Source organism: Mustela nivalis (genome assembly GCF_964662115.1).
Source record: "Mustela nivalis genome assembly, chromosome: 2".
Lineage (NCBI taxonomy): Eukaryota > Metazoa > Chordata > Mammalia > Carnivora > Mustelidae > Mustela > Mustela nivalis.
Window position 1 is genome coordinate 122,076,266 of NC_139021.1, and position 25,179 is coordinate 122,101,444.

The window sequence follows — 25,179 nt, forward strand, 5'->3', positions numbered from 1 at the left end:
AGCACTAAGTCCAGATCCAAGTCTACTGTCCCAATCCTAACTCAACCCTCACTGCACTAATCAAGTAGAATATAGAATTAGGACTTGAGTGTTGACCAAGCTTCTTTTATGGATGTGGCTAAGGTAACTAGAAAATATAAGAAAGACCATCAGAAGCATTGAAAGATGGAAAACCACACATGTCCGTGTGTGTGTGTGTGTGTGTGTGTGTGTCCCACAAATATCTACATTTTAGTGGGGAGGGAATGCATTTGCTAAGTAGACGAAAACCCATTCACTTTTCACAACATATAATTGATTATTCTTAAGTCTAAGCATTTCATTAAAAAAATATATAGAGAGAGGTGCCCAAAGGCTCCTTTCTGCTTGTAGATCACAAATCTCCATGTAAAGGAGAAGTCCAGGGGCATATGGTAAGCCTTTTGGGATTCAATATATGTGGCCACCTCGTGATTGAGACTAGATAATGTGCAATAGAACAGCTAAAGGCATTCTCCTCAAAAATACTTGATTTCTAAGTTAAACATGGTAGTTTGTTCATTCATCTATCCATTCACTCAGCAAACATTTATTCAATACCCCCTGTGTACAGACAGTGTAGGATCATGAGATACAAACAGCAAGAGGTCTAAGGTATAAAGTAAGAGACAGAAAATGTCATACAGCGTAATTAGAGCTATGATTGGGGATCTGTCACTTTTATTCAAGAAATTAAGGGTAACCATACCATTTAAGAGCTGGGACAAAAAGACTACAAGGAAGGCTCCCTTGCATAAGTGAAATATACGCATAGACGTGCAGGATGAGGAGGAATTAGATAGTTAAATACTAATTGCTTTCATTATCTTCTTTGTAAAATATGATAAATATTTTCTTCAACCTCTAGGTTCGTAAATCCAAATGTCTAATTGACAATTCTACCTGAATGTCTCACAGAGATTTCAAAACTAAGATGTCTAAAGCATCCAGTTTTAGACATCTTATTACCAAACACTCTTCAAAAAAGCCTACCTCTTTATTCTTATTATTGAAGATACTAAACCATTTTCCTTACTATGTATAACTCATCCCAGCTTCATTATTTTCTTAATACAACACACTATAAAATGGGATTATAACACTAATCTTGGGTTAATTTGCTAGCTTATTGGGGGAATTAGGGGAGAAAGAGACATGATACACCTTCATATCTATGTCATTTGCTTCCCACCAACATGTAATAACTTCCAGAACAACATCCTGGAATTAAGTGGCAACACCCATAGGTCATGGCCAATAACTTACTAAAAACTCACCTGACTGAAATTTCAGAGCCAGTCTCCTAAAGTTGTTTATGTGGTGCCAAGTGCTCTTATAAATTGTTCAAAACCATAATCTCACTGACACTATATTGAGTGTTGTGACCTGTGAGGATATGGTGAGGTACCTTAGAATCCTCCTGCGCAGGAAGCTGCTCTCTCTTCTCCTTCAGGCATGTCAGCACAGCATCTGGAGTCTCCTCTCCAGAGGAGCATAGCTCAGGACCCACAGCTTCCGGCTTCCCATTCTCTCTGGGGACTGCAGGTTGCTCACAGGACAGGTTTCTAGGTGGGCCTTTGGGAGCAACCCCTTGTTCTTCTGAGAGCTTCAGCTTTAGTTCTAAGAGAAATGCCATGAGTTACCATGAACAAGGAGGACTCACTGGGCTTAAGAGTAGAGAGTCTTTCAGAAATTCCCACCACTGATGTGAAATCAGTCTAAATGGATGGTATTGCTGATGGTTTTCCACTGGGAAAGGGCAGCCTTAGTAACCAGAACCAACAGCATAAGCTCCCAATCAGATGTAGAAACAGAGGGTTCTCGAGGGTGGAATCTCATGGAAATGGAGTAATTTGTGTGTAGGAGTAACTCAGTGGTTTAAATTTCAGAGGATGAGTTCCAGAGGAAGACCAGTGGTATTGCCCCAAAGATTTTACCCGTTACCTACCATAACACCTGGAATTCTACACTCAGAGGTTCACTTACTTGAGCTTGGAAGCTTTGTGCCATTAAGAGCCTCTGTGCAAATAAATGCAAACGCCTCTGTAAGGCTTTACACACTTTGACATCTGAGGAAATACAGGAGCAATGGGAAAGGAGAGATGGGAATGCCAGGCCCAACTTGACAGATCTCACAATTTTGTCTGTTATCTTTTAAAATCCAGGAATCACCATTATTTCAATGTGGTTTTATATAAGCCCACATAATTAAAAATAAAAAAGCCACCTGGGACATGTCAGGAAATTACATTTCAGAATATGCTAAGGGGCTGAAAATGTCAATGTGGCCATTTGTATTGATTTCTCAATTACATAGCTCATTTTCTTTGTTTGATGTTTGTTTTTTAAGTTAGACTCTGGTGAGGTGTTTAAACACTGCATATTTTATAAACCTGCTACATCATTACAGTTTAATACCACTGAATTAATATTCCCTTCCAGTTCTTTATTGCTACCATTTTAGAGATTTGGAAAAAATTCTCACATCTCTAAGTATCGAAATAAGAATGTGAAGAGAGGAAGAAAATAAATTTTTGCTGGAAAATACCATAGTACTTTTAAATGGATTTTAGAGTTAATTAATAACACATCACCATCTCCAGAGAAACGCAGAAAGAACACTGGATTAGGAGGTAAGAGTACTGAGTTTTACATCTAGCTCACTGCCTCCTAGCTATGTAACTTGTCCCTATCTCTGGACATAAATGTCATCATCTCTGCAAAGGGGTATGCAGAGACAATGATTGTGCAGGCCTTTTTCTAACATCCAAGAATCCAATAACCCAAGGAAGTTAATACTCCCCATGTTGAAGTGTTCCTGACACTGAAGTTAATCATCCCAATTCAGAGTCTGTAGTTCCTCAGTCTCTTTATAAGGTGAATTGTTAGATGGGACCAAACAATGAAGGGGACCCAGAGCCCTTTATTTCAAAATGGAGCCTCCAATCTAGGTGAGACACAAGGCCAGAGAGGGCACAGGCAGAAAAGAATTAAAAAAAAAAAAAAAAAAAGCCTGGGAGATCATTATCAATATTTTAACTGCTTCCTTTCTGGGAAAAGAGACCCTTGACTGGTCCTTACCTTTGAGTTGTTTACGACCTTTAGCCAGATCATTCATCCATTTCAGGACTTCAGGATTAGAAGTCTTGTCGCCATGTGAAGGCTACAGGGAGAGTAAATGTGGGTGGGAAGGTGGGAGGGAGAGAGGATAAGAAAAAGATAAAAGGAAAAACAAAAATTGTAAACAGTCAAAACAACACAAAGGTAGTTCAGAGACATAGGAACCTAAGAGAGAAATTCAGATATAACAACTCCAGTCGATAGAGTTCCTTCTGAAAAACACAGCAAACATTCCTGACCTCCTCCACATTTTCGTCCTTGGCAAAGGCATTGTTTCTAAATATGCCTAGTCACTCAGCACCTTTCATATAGCCCCAACCATTCCAGTGTCCCCTGCAGTCTAACCCTCAGTCACCCTGTGGGCCACCCACAACCCACACTTGTTCATATCAAGTGTGGATGACTTCATATCAGTACCAGACCTTTCTTCATATCAGTACCTAAGCACTAATATAAGCCAGTGCTTACTCCCTCACCTGTACTCACACACATGGTTTATGACCACCACTTGTCTAGATTATACTGACAAACTAGATGATTTAGCTTCTATCAGTCATTTCCACAAACCCAGAGAAAGGAGACCCCAGGATCCCTAAAACTTGACAACCATCTGAGAAGACAGTGCTTCAGGGAGATACCCATATTTTTAATCATCTCATTATAGACTCAGTATCCTACTGGGCTAGCATTAAAGTAAAACTTAATCATAAGTGTGTGATCTTGGAAAAATTACTTAGCCTCAGTTTCATCTACCAGATGGGAATTATAAAAGCATCTCCCTCATAGGGTTGCTGTAAGGGGTAAATTAGTTGATGTACATAAAACAGTGAAAGCAGTTACTGGCATATGCTATGCACTGTAGGTTGGGTGTGTTAACTAGAATTACAGATGTTATTACTAGAAGTGGTGATAGTGGTAATGTTACTACCAGACTTTCACAGGAATTCTAGATATGTCTTCACCAATAAACATATATGTAGGGGTATGTACATCTTACCAAGTAGTTAATAGAACTTATATGTGGCAATAAGAATATATTTTTTTATTCTGGGAGGATAATACTCTGTTAAAAAAAAATCATTCACTTTGATTTCTGGATTTATTCTCCTAGCATAAAAATGGATTTTCTACATAAAAGAGAAACAAGGAAAGAAGAATGGCCAAACATACTAAGCCTCCACCCCCATAGGTCAGGAAGATCTTTCTTAAATCAAGGCCACTCAATTAACTTCAATGCAGGCTCAAGAAGATTAATGATTACTCTGAATTGAGCATATACAAGGACTATTATATAGGAATGCTCAAGATGCCCTGATCATAATTATAATATTGCCAGAAATGTGTACATTAATAGTAACTAAGTCTAGGGGCTCTGCCATATGTTGTTTAAGGATCCACTAAGTCTGTGTAACATCAGCAAGTTGTTAAGAGAAAGGCATCAAGAGAGAAATGTGTCCCTCCTAGGTTCAAAGGAAAAAACATTGTTTGTGTGGCATGGTCATCAAATCCCATCAATGGGATTAGGAGTGTGGCTCAATTGATTGGGTGCCTGACTCTTGATTTTGGCTCAGATTATGATCTCACGTTCCTGAGACTGAGCCCAGGATCAGATTCCACTCTCAGCATGGGATTCGCTCTCTCCCTCTCTCTCTCTGCCCCTCCCTCTCTGGCTCACATACAGGCTCTCTCTAATTAAAAAAAAAAAAAAAAGTACATGGGATTAAGTATGTTAATTGTGAAACACAGGTCATGATTCTGTCACTTCTAGAGTGATGTAAAAACCATAGTTTTAAAATCAAGATGGAAAAGAAGATTGAAGGAAAACAACAGTGTTTTTTCCCCACCTTGGGGAGCTCAGATGGATAGTATGGATGGTTCCCATCAGTGAAGCCCTGGTTTCAGTACCACGGACAGTGACACGAGGCCACACCTCCAAAATAGCTTAGCCTCCTCCTACCCATGATGTGCCAGAATGATGCACTGTGCCACTTCCCTGATATATAGTTTAGTGTGCTGTTTCGGGTAACAGTCTGGTTATATGGACAGCCAATATTTTACATTTGGTTTCTCAAAATCCTCACAGAATTTTCCACTCTGATCTGAAAGCACAACTTGTTCATCTGAAACACATCTTTCTCACTAGATATGCTTTATACAGTTACCATCTTCTTAAATAATGTTAAGAACAAGAACAAAAACCTAAAACCACCTAAGAAGTCAGCTTTCACTACTGCAAATAGAACTTAGGAAAAATATAAGGCTGATTTCTTTTTCTGACAAAATATTTTAAAGCCTGAAATAATTTTCTGAAATGAATTTTTTATTTCCCTAACTCCCAGGGGAGATTTCAAAAGAGGTTTAATCAAGCTCACAAGGATGGCACCTTTCAAATCACATGGAAAGATTTCATGTACAAACTGTGGATCTTCAAGCCTTCTAACTTCTAAACTGAAATATCCCAGTTTAATAGACCCCAAGAGAATAAAACCCAGAAATTACAGACTCAGAAAGATAAAGTAACAAGTCCAAAGTCACAAAGTTCCTAAATAGCTGTATTTTGTTCAATTAAAATGGGACCTCCAAGGCACATGACTGATGATATCCTGGACCAGATCTGTGGCCTGTCAAAGACAGTTGAAAAGACCTTTAGAAAGAAATCTGGATTAGGAATGAAAAGACCTGAGTTGTCTTGGCCAGGTCAATTCTTTGTTGTGTCATCCTGGAGAAGTCATTTCCCTTCTCTGGGCCTCAGTTCCTTCAAACGTCAAATGAGAAATAAGACTGACCGATCCCTTCTAATTTCAATATTCTCTAATTTCACAAATAGTGGGCATCTGGCTGAAACAGCCTTTTCTAACTCCACAAGGGTAATGATTGTTAAATGTAAAATTTTTTAAATTAACATCTAATGTATTATTTGTTTTGGGTACAGGTCTGTGCTTCGTTTTATACAACTCATAGCACTCACCATAGCACATACCCTCCCCAGTGTCCATCCGGAATAAATACAGTTTGGGATAGGAATATAAAATGGTCACATTCAACAGAGGGAAAGATGCATGTTGTATCAGGCCACTGGACGAGCACAGAGACCCAGCAGGAGCTCAAACTAAAACACTAGCTGTGGATGCTATTAATTCCACAATCAGCCTGCCAGGAAGGAAATCCTTACACTCAGCAACTAATTTAAGTCCATTAACATGTCAAGCCTCTAACCACAGTCTGGCGCTGCAGCAGGAAGGGTGAGGGGAAGCCCCATTCTCTAAGACAAGGAAGGCTCTGGTATACCAGAGACTTTTATACACACTGAGGCAGTGGTGACCATGAGGTCTTCCTCCACTGCTCCCAAATTCACCCTTCTCCATTTGTGAATGTTTAAGCGTGTTGTGTGGGCATGTGTCTGCACCAGCTCAAAAACTTCTCTAGACAGGGACGGGAGGTGCCAGCAGAAATTCTTTTCCAAAATAGACAGCCTGTTGGGTGGCTGTTACAGCTGAGAGAAGTAATCCAGCGTTGTGGCTGCAGGTAGAGACATTCAGTGAAGAATTAATGTGTACAGTTTTTCTTCATTTTTGGACAAGGCAGAGGCTGTTTTGGGATACCCTGATCAAACGTCACTCAAATAGATTAAAAAGTTAATTATATCTAGGACCACATATTTCTCTGTGCCAAACACTATAATAACCATTATATATGCACTCCTTCATTTAATACTCACAAACTTCAGAAATCACTACTAACATAAACTTCACTATGCGGTTGGATAAACTGAGACTCAGAAAGCTAAAGTAACAAGTCCAAAGTCACAAAGTTCCTAACTAAGTTGTGCCAAATTCAAATCCAGATCAGCCTGATTTAAGGATGGTCAGGTAATAAGTATTAACAGGACCTGGCAATGAAACCCATAGTTGTTACTCTACTGTTTCCGATGTGAGGATACGACAGATCCAAACACATTCCAGCAGCAAATGGAGGAAATCAGCTTCTCTCAAGATACCCAGAAATTTCAAAAATGTGGACACTAACAAAGTTTACTTCTATTCCTCCATTGCAAAATCTACTCATCATTCATCTACCAGTCTGAGCTGATAGAATACAACGACCTAAGGCATGTTACAAGTCTTTTCTGGGCCCCAGTTTCCTTATCTGTAAAATCAAGGTCTATACCTCTTACGTGGAGAGTGCCTTCCTGCACTAATGAAGTAAAAGACAATAACAGCTGTCACTGTTTGATTTTGAGGAAGAAGAGAAGCTTCAACACCCTGACTAAGGTTGTCTTGAAAAGCAGTCTGATTTTTTCTTTCTATTGTAAAAAGCTTAAAAAAAAAAAAAAAAACACTCCGTATACCCGTCTTTTCGTGAATTTGAAGCTACTGTGGGAAACAGGATAGGAAAAGAGGGGAGTGGAGTATCACCCACTCCCATCTCCCTCCCCAGATCTTATTCCACTCACAGGGATGTGCCACTTATCTCTGTACCAAGTGCTTAGTGAGCCTTTACATATTTCAAGATGTATGAGACATTATTCTCTTTTCTCTTTTATTCTGATAACAAACTCTCTGAGCCCTCTGCCAAAGACCCAATATCTTCGTGCAATTCTACATCCATATGATTTTTGTCTATGCCATGGTTACCGTTAAGGAAAATAAATAAAACTAGCATTGACCATAAGGACACTTACCTCTCTATTGCTTCTCATGTAATAAAAGAAAAGGTTCATCATTACAACACTGCAATACCAGCGCGAAGACTGGTGTCTGACAGGAAAAGATGGACTGGGGTTTATTGTTATGAATGAGCTGAACAGATGTCAGTTAATAGGTAACCAGAGGTACTCTTATGTCAAAGAAGACTCTCTCCCTTATTCTGTTCTCAGTTAGAGGCTCTGACCTTTGGGTCCTTAATAGTTCCTTACAAAACTGCAAATAGTAAAGGGTTAGAGAAAAAAAATAAGATCATAATTCAAAAGCTTTCCAAATTTCAGTCCTAGAAACAGTGATAGTAGTGCTCCTTAGGGGGAAAAAAGAGTATCAATAATCGAATCAGTTTGGAAACAAGAGTTATAATCCATTACTAGGAGATATCTTTGCAGGGTCAAATTACAGCCTGTGAGGATAGGACAGATCCAGGAAGGGTTGCAATTTATGGTGGGTCCTGGATTGCAAATGGAAACAGCTGTCCCCTGGCACAGAGGGGTAATCAAAAAGGAAGGAAAGAAGAGCCCACATACTTCTGACACAATCCACTCTTATTTCAAACTGTAGGGCCCCTACCCGGTATTTCTTTTCTTGTTCAAATTTTTCTTCGAATTTCCGAATTTTTCGCTTGAGGCTCTGGATGTGCTTGGTGAGCTGGGTGATGGTCTGTGGCTCCTTGCCATCACCACAACTGCTCCGTGAAGAACTCCGGGGCCTGTAACAATTGCAGGGAGGGACAGAATCATCAGAACCCATGGTCTTCCCATAAACATTGCTGCTGGCCTCCAAACCAAACTTCCTGGATTCTCAGAAAGGGCAGTCTGTTATTTGCTGGATCTACCATGGTGGCATCTTCTTATTAACAGAGGCCACCGATCGCAGAATTCCATTATGGGAAAATGCCATCAGAGACTTTAGCATATAAATGTCTGAATATTAGTCCAGGAAATGCATTTGCTAAAGCTTGGAGGAGGCCAATTTAGAACGAAAGGAGACATCCTGCTGTGGTGTCATCTCTGACAGGTTGCATGAGATACACCTAATAACATTTTAAGGAAGATATAGTAACACAACAGAGACTTTGCAAATCTGATAAGAGGAATGGACCACCCCCTCCAGAAAAGTAATTCACCCTCTCACATGGCACACCCTTTATAATAGAAGAATCCACTAACTCCCTCGAGTCTATCAATAGACAGCCTGTGTGCTCAGGTTTGGATAAATTAATTAATGACCACAGAAGTTACAAAGGGGAAACTAGGAACACTCATTTTAGCTATGTGTCAAAATTATTTGTAGAATTAAAAAAGAAGTGCACAGTTTCACAGTTTTCAGCGGGGGCAGGGGGAGGGATGGCAGGTGGAGAGCAGCTATTGTACGCCACCATTTTTCTAGACTCTAAGAAGAAATTGAGGTATACAACTCCCAAGCACGGCCACAGGCCATCCCTTGAGGCTACTATTGGGCATGCAAAGACTATTAAGCTCACCAACAAGGGTATTCCTGGTATCTGTATATACATATTCTTACGTAGGACTCTGGTCATTTCACCAATAACGTCCAAACATGCAAGCCCTGGGGTATCCTGCCTCCCCTGACCAATTCCTCCTGAGACAGCAGGACCTAACACAGCATTCCCAACTGTTAACATTCACTGTTCAGGTCTCCCAGCTGCATTCCGTAAGCATGTTCGTACTATCTCAGACATATACTTCATTGCAGGTCATGAATGTAGTATTTGAAAAACTGTATGAAATGAGGATAATAACAAGACACTGTTTTCTTACATCATAAACTGCTGAGTGCTGGGTGGAGAAGGGGCTGATTCAGGGTCTAAGTTGAATCTCTGGCTTTGGCTGAAGATAGAGCATCGTGGTGACAACAGTGGGTTGTCACCATCAGTGATGTGACAGAGCAGTCTGCTAGTCCCAACAGACTGGAGGTCCTCTGGTGTACTGTCTGCTTCATTCTGCCCATCTTTGTGGACTGGTGCAGGGTCTGAGGAAACAAGATAAATCATCAAGACCTAGACATGACAGAGGCCTTGAGACTGTCATGTTCCTAAGTAAAGAGCATAAACATTCATTATAATGTCTTGCCTCTTTGTCATTTCCTCCTTCCGGGGATATGAAAGGCTTTCAAACTACTGTCATGTTTGTTCTGAGAGAACTTGGACAGAAAATACGAAAGCTGCCACCACCACCACCACCACCAAAAATGGAAACACAAATTATTTGGGTATGAATTAAAAAATCAGCATAGCCCCAAACTACGAAAACCTTCTATTTCATATTATTTGCATATGTGGAAGGGTGTGTGAAGAATGTCACAGTAAAAACAGGAAACAATAAATGGAGCTGAAGCAGAAGAGGACAGACTATGAGGAAGGGAAGGGACAACAGGAATGCCGGTGAAGGCAGGAGTGTGAAGGACTTACAGAGGGAGAGGAGGCCATGATGGAAAATCATTCAGCCGTCATTAAAAATGACGGAGAACTCTGCTTATCAACATGGAATGATGTTCAGAATATACTAAGTGAAAACCGCAGATTTCGAAACAAAAACAGATATGATGCCATTTTATGTAAAAAGCATACACTTGTGTGTACAAATAAATGCACCAAAATATTAAACAAGCTACTTAGCAACTTTGAAGCAGGGAAGAATTAGAAATGATTGTTTCTTTTTCAAAAAAATTTTTTTTAAAGATTTTATTTATTTTGACAGAAATCACAGGGAGGCAGAGAGGCAGAGAGAGAGGAAAGGAAGCAGGCTCCCTGCTGAGCAGAGAGCCCGATGCGGGGCTCGATCCCCGGACCCTGGGATCATGACCTGAGCCAAAGGCAGAGGCTTTTAAACCACTGAGCCCCCCAGGTGCCCCTCTTTTTCAAAATTTTATAGGTCATTTTATTTTTGACAAAAATAAAAAACAAGAACAAAACGTGCTCCAAACCCTCTCCCCAGGTAGGATGCTAGGTCTGTGCCTGAATTCTATGATCATGCCCCCTGTAAATGAGCTCAGAGTGGCCAGGATGAGAATTTCTACATTATGAAGCTCTAGACAGATATTCAAAGCAGCAGCCAAAAGAAACTCCTCAATTTTGCACAGTAAACACTCAGGACAACTCAAAGCTTTCTCTTATTCCTACCCCAAATAAAGAAGAAAACAAATGTTTTCTGGGTGAATAAGCAGAATCTGAAAACCCTGCAATCCACTTTTCCAAAATAAACATTTATCAAAATTTGGTGCTGGATGACTCTTAATCAGGTTTAGAATGGCTCATGTTCTCCAGAGCTTGAAATGCAATTTTCTTTGTGTAACATCAAAGGTCTAATCCCTCGTGTGTTTTCAAATGGCTTCTTCTCTGTTGAGTTACAGACTGGGAGCCAAGATAATGCCTCCTATTGTGCCTCTGAAGCTCAGGAACAGCAGTCTATCAGTGGCTGAGGCTCTTCAGAAACACATGAGATGTGGACTGGGGAAGAGGTGGGGCCAGGCCTGAAAGCAAGGAGCCCTGCTCCGCTCAGGTGTCTGACAACTCACCCCAGGCAATACCCTCGCTAAGAATAATTTACCCAGAAAAGACGGTTAGGCAGGAACCCAAAGGAGTAACAGCAGGAGTAAGAGTTGCTAATCAATATAACACAACATATGCTAACAATCCCTTTCAAAACCAGGAGATATACAGGTTCCTTACCAAATCTTTTTCTTAAGCTGCTAGGCCCCAAGAAGAAATGCATTTTACGCATATTACTTATTTCTGAGCAGAATCTTTTGGTAATAACAATGGGGAAGAAAAGAATCTTTAGCATGTGCCTGGGAACACTGTGTTCTGTTGAAATGGGAAAGGTCTGAGGCCTTCAGCCCTTTAGCTCAGCTGTGGCCCTAAGATCAAAACTACCACGAGTCTCTTGGGGCTATTCTATAAAGCCAAAGTGGAGGTACTTGGGCCCTTAGCTACCTGACTGAAGTGGAGGTTGGAAGAGGGTCCATAGGGTACAACATTCTCCTGTGATGCTAGGCATTGGCACCAGTTATTTGTAAATAAGAATAATCCTATGTAATCTTTCTGGAGTGATTCACTATGTCCTCAACTTGTAAGAGTTTTTGCATGTATTTAATCTTCATAACAACCACATGAGGCTGATAGTAATAAGATCTCCATTTTAAATTCAGTGTGAAAGGAGATATAAACTGTTAGCACCAGGGAAGGTCCGACCAGTGTTCATGATAGAAGACTCCATATCTCTGACTATGGGAGCCAAAGAGTGTTTCTGGCAGCCCACTCACTGAGCAGTAGGGAACAGAGAAATCATTATCATCAGTGTGTGAAGGCCAAGAGCAACTTCTGATCTTGCTGCAATGCAACCCCAAGTAGCAAAAGATGCTGTATTAATCTGTTGAATAAGTCAGTTTTAAAAATATATCTAATGTGAATTTTTAAAGTGATTCAAAATTCAAATAAATCTCTACTGCAACCACTTGAGACACACTGCTGAAACCTAATTGAGTAATGAAATAGCCATAGTCCTATGGATTTGTAGATTTGCATTCTTGGGTATGCCCTTCATGGTGGTCTTTTATAGGTAGCATTCAGGTACATTCCAAATACCAAATGTCAGCCTTTGTTGATTTTAAAAGCTAGATGAGCCAGACGTATGCCCAACACTCTAACAAGGTACAAGCATACAACATCTGAATTTTCACCCAGCCTCACCCAAAGAAGGCCAGCAAAACAAAAACTAGAAACAACCCAAAAACATCTGATGGATACACAATGGGTTCAGTTATAGGTATGTTGAATTTGAGCACCTGAAGGTACAAAAGGGTTAACTATGGAATCACAAAAGAGAGGACATGGCTAGGCTTGAAGTCATTCCAGTATTTAAATTTGGGGAGACTGGTGAGCTTGGTTTCTTGGAGACTACCAAGAGGGGACAAACGGTACCTCCAAGATTAGAAAGGGTGGGGTAGGAATGAGGACAGATGAGGAGGGATTCTGGGTTAATATAACTGGCCAAGATACTGAGGGGGATGTAGTTGGCACTCCAGTCGGTGCCAAATTCTGTGGACAGCTACCAGAAACATGTGGGATCTAGAAGCAAGGGAAATTTGTGAAAACAGGACTAGGTTTTATGGTAGGCACTCTTTGCAGGTCCAAGAGCCACCTTGCCATCATGGATAAAAGCACAGGATATAGGAGCACCTGGGTGACTCAGTCAGTTAAGCATCCAACTTTTGGTTTCGGCTCAGGTCATGATCTCAGGGTCATGAGATCGAGCCCCATGTGGAACTGTGCACTCAGTGGGAAGTCTGCTTGAAATTCTCTCTCCCTCTCCCTTTGCCCCTCCCCTTGCTTTCTCTCTCTCTCTCTCTCTCTCTCTCTCTCTCTCAAATAAACAAACAAATAAATAAATAAATCTTTTTAAAAAAGAAAAGCACAGGATATAGGCTCAGGAACATTCAAGTCCCAGTTTTCTCATATGTGTGACCAATAGATTGTTCAATCTATTACATTCTCAGCTTTCCCATCTACAAAATGGGAATTCATTCATTCAACAAATGTTTATTAACCATCTTCTGCATGCCAAAGCCTTGTTTTATGATAGTATGACAACTGTATCTATCTCATAAGTTGTTTGGGGGATTAAAAGAACTCAAGGAATCTCAAGAGCTTAGAACAGCGCCTGGGGGTGGGGTACCATAATAATCCACCAATGTTAGTTGTTGTTGTTTTTTATTTAGAGTATTACCTTTTACCTAGTTAGGGAACTTAGGAGAGGAGCTGGCTGTTCTGGACACATGAAGAGGCACTTTGGTCATCATCCTCTGGAGGTGCCCAGTAGGCCCTGATTATATGCAAGTATGGAGCTCAGAAGTCAGAGTCCAGGTGAGTTTGATCTCACCATGCACCTCCCCCCAAATCAGCCTTCCATAGCGGGAGGCAGAGCTGTGAGCCTCATTTTCATTGTGAAGGAGTCAATGTATTGATTTCAATTAAAATGAAAGGCTAATAGATTAGGGCACTGCGTTAGCTAAGCAATAAAAAATCCCAAAATTCTCCCTAAAACCCAGAAAACAACAGGGATCAAGAACCTTCACTCAACTCAAATCTAAACTTATTTCTTGCCTCTGTATTTTTTTTATTACTTCTAATTAAATTGCCATCAGTAAATGCAGATCTAGGTTTTAGGTTTGTGAGTAGTTCTTTTGTGTATGTAGGTGTGAATTTTTATTCACTGCATGATTACTATAAGAATAATCAAGTACATTTTTTTTAAAGTAAGCTCTACACCCAACGTGGGGCTTGAACTCACAACTCCAAGATCAAGAATCACGCACTGTACTGACTGAGCCAGCCAGGCACCCCTGTAAGGGCTTCCAATTTAATCTCATCCCTCTTGTTGCCTAGAAAATTATAAGAGGACAATTTCAGAATATTGTTTTCTTGAGTTATCACAATTATACCTAACATACACAACACTTTTACCAAGTAAACATAACATTCAAGTCATAGAAATGCCTAAATACATAATCTTCATGGTATATTGTCACTGATTATCTTTTGAGTCCAATCATGACTTATAAACAGTTTCATAAAAAACTCTTAAAGATTTTTTTTTAGTACTTTTATAGACTTAATGGCAAGAAGGAACAAATAACCACTAGTTTAAAAAAAAAAAAAAGTTGTATGAACAAAGGCCTAACCAAAGGAAAATCACATTGTCACTTGGCTAACATGTTGTTTATACCCTGCACTATTATACTAACATGCTGGCATTTTGGGAAGAGCAAAGAGTTTGAACTCACAAATTTTCTGTATAAAAATAGTATTCAATAAATTTAAGTGCCTAGATGAAATTAAATGTCTTAAATACATTTTATTTTCATACCACAACTAGCTTAGCAAAGTAAAGTCCCAAGGTCAAAGAAAAGAGGCAGTAAAGACAACTAGAATGAATGGAGACAAAGGAACACAAAGTGGCAAGATAGTGGGTGAGGAAGAGAAGCAGCCAGAAAGCTGTGGGGGAAGAAGAAGTATAAAAACAAAGAGACACTGAGATGGTAGGGATGGGTGAGAAGGAAGGAGAGGCAGATGACAAAGACTGAGTTTGCACAGAGGAAACAGGGAGTGAAGATCAACTTATAGCCCATTAAAGACTGACATGTTCGGACATTAGTGACTTCTCGCCTCAATCAGAACTGTAGTGTCTGAAGGCTGCGGTAACATGACTTACACCAAAGACAGATGCAAGATCTCCAGATCCTGTCATAATGAGAAAGGGAAGAAATCCATGCTTTCTTTGTTTTGGAATAGGACATCTGAAGTAAGAGTAATTCATATTATTGGAGGCAGTTTCTATACACTACCAAACCAAACGTCCAGTCCAGGGAGGAAAGAAGAAATAATCTTCTAGACAGATCTACCAGTGATTAAATGAACCTTTGCACATTATTCATCCTTTTGCCTATATGCATACTACCAAAGAACAGTTGAGAAAATAACCAAGGGAAATAGCAAGGCCAATGAACAATTTTCCCCCCTCCCTGTGTCACAAAAGTGGAATCAAATGCTCAGGTTACAGAGCTCTGCTTGAGCTGTGGGACCAGGGAAAGAGCCACTGTCATCCATAACAGTGTCCAAAATTTAAAAGTACTTTCTTGATATACAGAGAAAGCTAGATGCTGTGCTCTGATTATTGTTCAGCCTAAACAGCTCTCCAGGTCTTCTAGTTAATTCCTGCACAACTGACCACCTCAGTGGTACAGCTGATAAAAATCTGTTCTTAAGATACCAAGCTATTTTTGAAAGCATTTTCATTTAAAAGCAGATGTACTTTGCAAAGCAGAAGGAAAATTGAATATACAAAGCAAATGGGAAAACAGAAGGAAGGAAATTCTAATTTTCGGGGGAGGGGGGGCTGTTCTTTACTAGGCTTATCCAGTGTCAGTTAGGAAAAATTAGTCTAAGAAGTTAGTCCCAGAGCTCCACAAAGACAGAGCCACAGAAAATTATGATCCTCAGGGAACTAGAAGAGACGGTGTAGGTTCTTCATTCTGGGCTTAGGGGTGGTAGGGTGTGGGTTCCCAGAACAATTTCAGACACCAAGTGTCTGGGCATGCCATTGGTCATTTCCAGACTGTACTTGTGTCATAAGCATGGACGAAGGAATAACCAGAAAGGTTTAAAATGACCCTAATATATGGGAAACTGTGTGAAAAGGAAAAAAAGATATATGAAAACTCTCTGTACCACTTGCTCAATTTTCAATAAACCTAAAACTTCTTAAAAATAAAATCAACTAGTTTATAAAAAATAAAAAATTATAAAAAAAATAAAATAAAATAAAATCAACTAAATTTCAAAAAATGACTATCAACCTAGTAGTTAAAAACCTAGACTCTTGAGTTAGAGCCCCAAACTTAGTCTGAGATCACACTTGTTCACAATTGTTATGTCCTTGGCCAAGCAAGCCTCTTCTACCACAGAATCTTCTTTTGTAAAGTGTTGTAGCAAGGACAAATGGGATAACTCGTTACCACAGTCCTGCCTTAGAAACTGAATTTAAAAATCTTTTTAAAAATAGTTACCTGGTAAATTTTTTTTTAATTTAAAAAATTTAAAAATAATAATAAATTAAAAATAAAATAAAATAAATAATAATTACCTGGCTTTTTAGGCTATAGGACTTTTTTTTCTTTCCCTATAGTTATAGAAACAACCTCAGAGAATATACTGTCATCTATAAATTTTGAAATAATTAACAAAGTATTTTCCTTAGAAAACAAGGGATTAGTGTGAAGTTCCCTCTTTCAGATACTGTGAAGATGGTTATAAGAGCATCAGAGAAAAATTATTAACAGTAAAGATCATTGCCAGGCAAGTTATGTCATAGGTTTAGCACAGGTTAGATTTTATGGTAACAATGTAGTTTCAACTTTAATAGAAGGTAATTTTTCAACCATCAGCTCTATAGATTATTGCTGTTATAAATATCTTTTGCTGAAGGGAATTAGTGTAATGTCAATCATATGCAAGACTCCAGAGGGGACCTAGAGAATGAACAGTACTAATGGCATTTCACACCTTGAAAGTAGTTATAATTATGACAGTAGATAAAGACAAATGTTAAGCATTATCAACTGGAAGAAAAGCCACATAAGCTCTGACTATGGCAAGAATACCCAGCTTTTTAAAAAATAATAGCTGACATTTATTGAGCATTTATTAAGAGGGGTGTGCTAAGTTCCTCATACGCATTATGCTACATTATTCTCAAAATAATCCTAAGTAGAAACTATTCTTTTTTTCCCATTTTAAAGAAAAAGAAACTGATGTACAGATCAAATCATCTGTCCAAGATCACTTAACCTGCACATCAAGTTCTGCAAAGAACTGTTTCTGAACAAGGCAGAACCAATGGATGTGATTTATTTGGGCTTTCAAGAAGTTCATGGCATGGTTCTTATATTACAAGTTATTTAAAAACAAAACCAAATGATGACTGGGCTAAATGTTTTGCAGTGGACTACAAAACCCACTTAACAACATGCAGCAAAGAACAGAGTTGAATTAGTATCTTCATGATGGACATGCCAGTACTAATCCTTGCAAATGGATCCTGGATTAATCTTATTTTACATTTCAAAAATGACATGGAGGAGGAAATAGAGTCTTGAGTCTGAGTTTGCAGATGATATTCCTGTTTTCCAAAGAATAAAACGTTAAGCAACCGCAGAAGCAACTCACAAGTCACGAGGAGGCTCAATAGCAACAGATGACCTTCAATGTGGACAGGAGGAAATGTAGCTGGAGAAAACGATTCGTGTTCTCTTAATAAGCACTAACCTATCAGTTTGGTATGGAATGGGAATTTTGCAGCTCTAATGGAATAGTGCTATGATATAAAAGCCAAGAACAGAGTAGGGATCTCTAGGAAGAGTTCAGAAAACAATCCGACATGCATAATATTTTGTAATTAATAAAACACCCTCATGCCCATGATTTTTATATTTTTAGGTATTCATTTTTTTTATTGAGATCATCATAGTTTCATACATAAGAAATAATAGAGGGATCCCTTGGGCACTTTGCCAGTTTCTCCTAGTGGTATTATATTAATAGATAAAATTCCATTTGACTCCATCTGGAATCTGCTATGAAGGTCAGGTAAATGCATATCAAGAAACACACAGGGTTCTAGAGATGGTTTAGATCACAGGAGCTGAAATGATTATGAAAGGAGGGGTTGTAATGGGTTAATCAACTACAAATCTAGGTCACTTCAGGGTGACAAAACATTACTTTCAAAACACATTAGCAGAGGGGTGCCTGGGTGGCTCAGTTGGTTAAGCAACTGCCTTCAGCTCAGATCATGATCCTGAAGTCCCGCATCAGGCTCCCTGCTCAGCAGGGAGTCTGTTTTTCCCTCTGACTTCTCCTCTCACACACTCTCTCTCTCTCTCAAATAAATAAATAAAATCTTAAAAAAAAAAACACATTAGCAGAGAGTATATACATAGAGTAGGGGCTTAATTTCAAATTCTAGAATATCAGAACTATGGGACTTAATATTTAGACTGGATAGAAAATAGCATAGTGTGAAGGACTAAAGTTTGGAGTCTGACTGGGGAAACCCTTCCTCTCCTCCTGTTTCTTACCAACATCTACCATTCAGTAGCTGTGGGACCTTCAGCAAGTTATACTAAATCTCCACGCTTATTTCTTCATCTTTCATCTGGCCATAATAATGGCACCTACCTCATAAGGTTGTGAAGATAGAAGAGGAAGATGCAGCTAACAATGTCTGACACAAATGAAAATGTCATTATTAGCTAATGATGAAATTATGCATCTAAAATCTTTTAAAGGAAGGTTTCTAAAACCTTGGCCCTGTTGAAATCTTGGACCAGATCATTCTTTTTTGGGGAAGTAGGGGTGGGCACAGAGGGTTCCTGTTCACTGTAGGATGTTCAGCAGCAACCGTGGTCTCTATCTCATTAGATGTAGCACTTATTTTCCAGCTGTGATACCAAAAATGTCCCTCGATATTGCCAAATATCCCCATGCCTGGGGATGCAGCGGGCAGGTGGATGCAAAAAAAATCAACCCTGGCTGAAAGCCACTGCTTTAAAGGAACTAATTTAGGACAAAAAGATGAAGTACTACTTTTTATGGTGGTAGCCATTTCTTATTTAAAGCAACAGGTGTAAAATACCAAAAATATAAAAAAGTTTCTGTTAGGATTTAGAAATACCATACACACATACACATAGATCCATAAAGAACAAAGTTTCTAAATTATATTTGGAATTATGTGCACTTAAAAGGTTGAAGTAATGGAGATCCCTTCTTACTAACTTTCAAACACTGTGTGGGGTCACTGCCAGATAGGATAAAATATCAAGTTGGGTGGATAACACACCTAGCAGACACATGAGATGCCCCCATGTTCCAGAAGGCCAGATATAAACTCCGCCTGCAGGAGGAGGTGGACATTTCTTGCCCCCTAGAGAAACAGTAGAGCACTGTGTTCCAGAAAGTGTTCCCGAATCTCTCTGTACCCCAGAATTACCAGGGCAGCTTTTCAAACATAGGAATTTCCAGGCCTTATCTCTACATTTTAATTTTGCATTTTAGGGTGGAGAGCCCAAGACATCTACCTATAAGTTTAATAAGTCCTCCCAAGTAATTGGTAACATCTGGTCAAGTCGACAGTGTCTTAAAATATAAGAGAGAAGTTCAGGTTCTCTTTAACTCTGCCCCATCTTAATTTGGACATAAGAAAGTGACCTACACACCATGCAGAATTCCTTATGGGAATGATTATATCCTATAAATAGTTATACACATTAGCTCTCACTAATGATCAACATTAGGAACAAAGCTCTTATCCAAATAAAAGTTTGAAAACCAAGATTTTACAACAAAAGAATTGGTTAGAAACTGCTGTCGTTTATTATTTCTAGTAATAAGTCTTCAGTTATCTATGGTGACAACTTTTGCTACAAACCCCATACCATCAATCACCCATGTTCAGACAGAACAGGGGTTACTATGCTTAGTCATGTAGAACAAACAGTCCTTCTGCACACTCTGACAATGACAAGCAGTTGAAAAGACAATGTTCATTCCATTTTCTATTCAACAACACCAGAATAGATCCTTACTAATGCCACAGAGGAAGGATTTGCTTCGGCTTTAAGAGGCTATTGATACAGGCAGAGGGATTTTGAGCCTCAGTGTGGAGGGGGTTTCCATCTCAAAATATGCAATTTGCAACCTACAGGTAGGGTTACCAGCTATCCCAGATTGCCTGGGACTGAAAATTTCCCAGCATGTGGGACTTTCAATGCTAAAACTTAGACATTCCTGGGCAAACAATGACAACTGATAACCCCACGGATAGTCTAAAAGTCCTCTTGCAGCTGCTTTCCTATCATTTTTTTCAAAGGGTCTCTATATCCCCCAAATCTGCCCTAACCCTGGTCCATGTCCCCACCCCACACATTTCTAGCCTGAGGACTTGGGTGCTTGAGCACCTTTCTCTTCCTAAAGGAAATGGACTGAGCTGACTGGTCACAGACCCTGAGTTATAAGTCCAAGTCGTCCAGGAAATTGAGGTGAAGCAGAATCAAAGAGAATCTGACCTTCTCCCTCCTAATTCAAGACACTTAATAATGGTTCCCACTACTTGGGAGTGTTTATGAAATATAAAGATCACAGGACTTCCACCTCAGACTGTCCTGTGATGAGGACTAAGAATCCCCATATGTGAAAAGCTTCTTGGTAATTATCACATGCAGGAAGGCTCACCAACAATATTCAGAACCCAGTGCTCCTCCAGGGGTGCCATGAAATGTGTTTCTGCTGCAAGGGTAGTTTATAATTGCATTTCTAGAATGGAGATGCTTTTCAGATATTTTACTAGGAAGGACTAACCTTTGTAACCTATAAATCCAAGTTAAAACCCACACGTTGATCTCAAGAGACCATTTCAAATGCCTACACACTTTACTTGTCATGCCCTAATTGAGTCTAAAGTAAACTTGAAATCTATTTAAGTCAGATCAATTTATATTTATAAATGTTTGCCTTTAATAGTTAATTGGTAGCATACCCAGATATTTCTGTAAAAATCACCTGTTGGGCTTTGTATTTGTTATACCAATTACTGACATCAACAATTACTAATTGAATAGATACATATATGTAAGGTTCAGGGCTAGATGCTAGGCTTGGGAAGAAGAAAATTTTAAGTTATATGATCCTTTATAGATTTATAGTCATTTATACTAATCTTGTGTGATCACACTCTCAAAATGGATTTTTATACACATAAAAATTAGTTTCAAGGTGGTCAAAGATCACTCTAGAAATCCTTTCACAGTCCCTGAGCCTTTAAGATGAGCAAATATTTCTTCTTTCTGAATGACACATGGATTAGAAAATATATTACTAAAAAAATTAATTAAATAAATTATATATATATATATGTGTATATATATATATGAAATCACCTTCCTATAAACACTCATTTTGGAAGCCAATGAGAACCAGTGATCCCATAAACTAATCTGTGAAAAACTATTCCAAATGTTTGCCATATTGGCAATATCCCTGCCAAATGCAGAGACCTTTTAGATCCCTGAAAACATCTGGCAAGTGGTTTTGAGATTGTGTCAAAGGGTTATTGGAAAATTAGAAAAGATATGTGTCAAAGTACTACAGGGTCCAGTATAGGGGTTGGAGCTTCTTCACTCTTATGCAGTCATTTTGGCTACATGAGACTCCTTATTCATAAGCTCTACGAAGGTGAAAAACATCAAGATTTTATGGATTTTATCTTTGAAAACTTGACAGACTTGCCAGAAATATTCTTGACTAGTGTGTGGACACACACACACAAAATAAAAACCTTTCATCTTCATAGACTCTCTTGGAAGGGCTCTGGGACACCTCAGATTCACCTATATTTTGGAAATTCTGCATCCTCTGTAAGGAACCTTCTGTCCATTTCTGCCATTTGACACTTGACATGTATGGATTGCTCCTTTGGTATGGGCAATTTCTACATAAATTTGGCATGTATTTCCATTATACAAAGAGTGTTAATAAGCTTGTTCAAAATCTTGTCCATCCAGAATGAGAAAATGCAAAACTACTCTTGACCATTGGAGATTATGACACATGCACACACAAAAAAGTCATGATTTAAAATAGAAAAGATATATATAGATATAGATATAGATATATCATATAAATATTTTATAACTCTTTGCCAGATACTTGGGTAGCTATACAAAACATCAGACAACTCAAAGGTGAATTTGCATCTGGCTTAAGACTTTGTTATGTGTTTATATGTGTTTGTTGGGGTTGGTGGAAGAAGAAAATTGTGTCTAATAATCTGACTTAAAACTCTAATTGGATTGACATTGGGTCCTGCCCCCTTTTATTGCCTTTCATCAAAACACAATGGATGGCTAGCAGAGCAAGGGGAGCTCATCAGAAAATAAGGACAGCCAACTAGCCACCTGCATCCATGGGGAAATAATTTACCACTTACCAGCAGAGTTACACTAGGCCTCAGTGTCCTCCTCGTGAAGCATATTATTTCACAGATTAGTTTAAGGATTTAATATAAAATATATAAAGGACTTAGTGCCTGGAGCACAAAAATCTTCAGTAGTAATAAAGCTACTAAGAGTAGCTACTATTAGCCACTATTATTAATACACTTAATTATTAATTAACATACTTAATAAACACTGGGATGATGTTTTTACCTCCTTAGACCATATGGATCTGTTTTAACCAGTAATGTCTTCAATGAGCTATTAATAATGACACTGAAATACATTACCTTTTTAAATCTCTTCTTTCAGTTCCTGGAGATAAAGGACATCTCATGAAGCAAGTTCAGCTAATCCTATTTTTATCAGCCATCCAGAAACCAGTCTATAAACCTCTTACCCATCTGGGTTATAAAAGATAAGCTGTGCTCTCATTTCTACTTATATAAATTAGTGTTTCTTTCCTAACTGTCTTTCTGGAGGCATTAATTTGCCTTACTGCTCACTAGCCAATCTGCCATCTCTGGGGTTAAAACCAGAGAAACTATCAGACAAATGGAAATCAATTCTGAGACTTTTCAACATAGAAGTTAATGCAGAAAAAAAATTGAGACAGAAAAAGACAACATAGGATCAGAAAGAGTTACACCACTCACCTTCTCTTTGCCTATATTGAATCATCTTACAAGCAGGTAATAGAAGAAAGCAAGTAGTCATGTTAAAACTCTCCTATCACCGAATACCTCAAAAATACTATCAGTATCAAGACAGTACAGATTATCTACATCCAGGGATAGAAAATAAGTACACCACTTGTTTGTCACAGAAAATCAAGTAGGAATTCATTAGGACCAGGAGTTGTGGTGAGTGTTTTTCACCTGACACCTATTTACGCTTAAGTCTGACGCTTGGCCCCCAGCTGGAGAGCATACTCTATACCAGCACACACCATAATGCCTCCTGCTCCCTCTCAGCTCCCCCACTACAACTCAAGCACCTCTTCAGCTTTTCCATTGCACCAGACATGGTTTCCCCATAAGAGGCCAGGTTTAGCAAAGCAGCAAGAAGCTGAACTATCCTGACAGTACACGTGAAGACCTGTCCCCAGACCAGCCTCTTACCTGCAGCATCTGCGCCTTCCGCAGGCACACTCTGGGTCGACACTGGGGTTGGGTCCTTGAGTCCATGCACCTGAGCAGCTTCTTCCTGGTTTGCCAAAAATGCAGAGCACAGATCAGTTTCCAGGGCTTGGAGCTTCAGCAAGGAATTCTGCCAGCAAAAGCAGAACATCGGGCTAGCTAAGTAACTGCCTAATACACAACAGTGAGTCCGTAGCTCCGCAGAGCACCTTCCTCCAGCGCCTGGCAGGGGGAAGATCTCAGCTCCAGCTGCTTCAGGTAGAGCTGATTGTGCCAGAATCAGATACAACTTATTTCACATGCAGCCTCAGTTTCTGCCTCATTTCAGTCCTAACGTATATGGCTTTATGTGTCACACACGGGACTGGTGATTTCGTCAGCAGGAGACGCTGCACCAGAAGGAGCCAATCTGAGATGCTATCTGCTTCCCCGAGTGCTTGGGGCTTTACGCTCTGCAAGTGTTTCATTCATTGTGCTGACATCAGGAGCAAGTGACATTAGGCCCCTCCCAGGCTACCATTCATAAAAGCCAGCATCCCTTAACTACGAAGCCTGCAGCAGACCGCAGTGCATAAAGAGTTACTGCTGCAGAGGCCGCCTGGCATCTGGGAGGTGCTTCTGGGCTCCCTGATCTACATCTGTGTCTGGGAGGGTATATGCATGCACTCATGTGTGTCTTCTGAAGTTGCTTCCCTCACATGGGATGGCTATAGAGGCCTATATCAAAAGCAGGGTGGAGGAAGCAGGGGAGAGGGCCTTGATCACTGAGCGAGAAGCAATTTCTTAACTCCCAGAACAACCCTCTCCCCACCCCCTTCATTTCTCAGTTTAAATTTCTCCCAAGGTTCTTAATAAGAACAGAGTCATGCAGACTGACGCACGTATCCTGCCATGATGCAGATGCCCAGCAAATTAATTCCCCTGACCAGGTGAAAGTGAGTCACGCCTGAGGCCTTGGCGGGGTGCCACTCCCCTGCAACAGGAAAGCTCTGCAGGCCTCAGCAGCTCCTCCACCCACAGAGCTGCTGGCAGGGGTGGCCGCCTGGAGTGGAGACTTGATCCTGTGCCTATTATGACCCTCCAGTACACACATACTCGCTCACACCCTGCCCTCCACATCTCCTATTCCCCACACATCTTCATACACTCACCCCCATCCCTATCCCTTGCATACCCTTATACCTACCCTACCTTCACCCCCTGTTCTCCACACCCTCATGCCAACCCCATACCTTCACACTACTTGCACATACACTTAACCTCCAAATAACCCCATATACACTCTCATTCCTACTCTTCACACTCACCTTTTTTTATCCCCTACTACACACATACACACAGAGATATACACCATACACACACCATATATACGCCCTCATACTCAGCTCCCGCTCTCACATCTATTCGGTACACACACACCCCTACCCACATAAATAGGCTCACGCCTTACCTCACCTAAGTGCCTACCTCTGGCATCTCTTCACACTGGGCCCCTCCCCCCCAACAATACCTATTCCTACACACATACCCTCTTCCATGCTGTTGATGTAAACAAATACAAGCCCACAGCAGTGTTTTCAAAGTTGTTCCCTACTAAATGGGCTCCAGATACCTCCTCTGCCGTGCTC

General features: G+C 39.8%; 1 protein-coding gene across 7 annotated transcripts in view; it reads right to left on the reverse strand.

Moving 5' to 3' along the window:
- Positions 1 to 25,179, reverse strand: part of FAM13C (family with sequence similarity 13 member C) — a 153,758-nt gene that overhangs the window by 13,888 nt on the left and 114,691 nt on the right. For 5 of the 7 annotated variants that reach the window (XM_082720250.1, XM_082720252.1, XM_082720251.1 and 2 more), the window contains 5 exons: positions 23,534 to 23,618; positions 9,623 to 9,833; positions 8,412 to 8,550; positions 3,100 to 3,181; positions 1,427 to 1,638 (listed from right to left, as the gene is read on the reverse strand). In XM_082720250.1, coding sequence (XP_082576376.1) covers positions 1,427 to 1,638; positions 3,100 to 3,181; positions 8,412 to 8,550; positions 9,623 to 9,833; positions 23,534 to 23,618 — 729 coding nt within the window. The remainder of the gene's footprint in view (positions 1 to 1,426; positions 1,639 to 3,099; positions 3,182 to 8,411; positions 8,551 to 9,622; positions 9,834 to 23,533; positions 23,619 to 25,179) is intronic. The other 2 variants (XM_082720254.1, XM_082720253.1) reach the window with 1 other exon arrangement.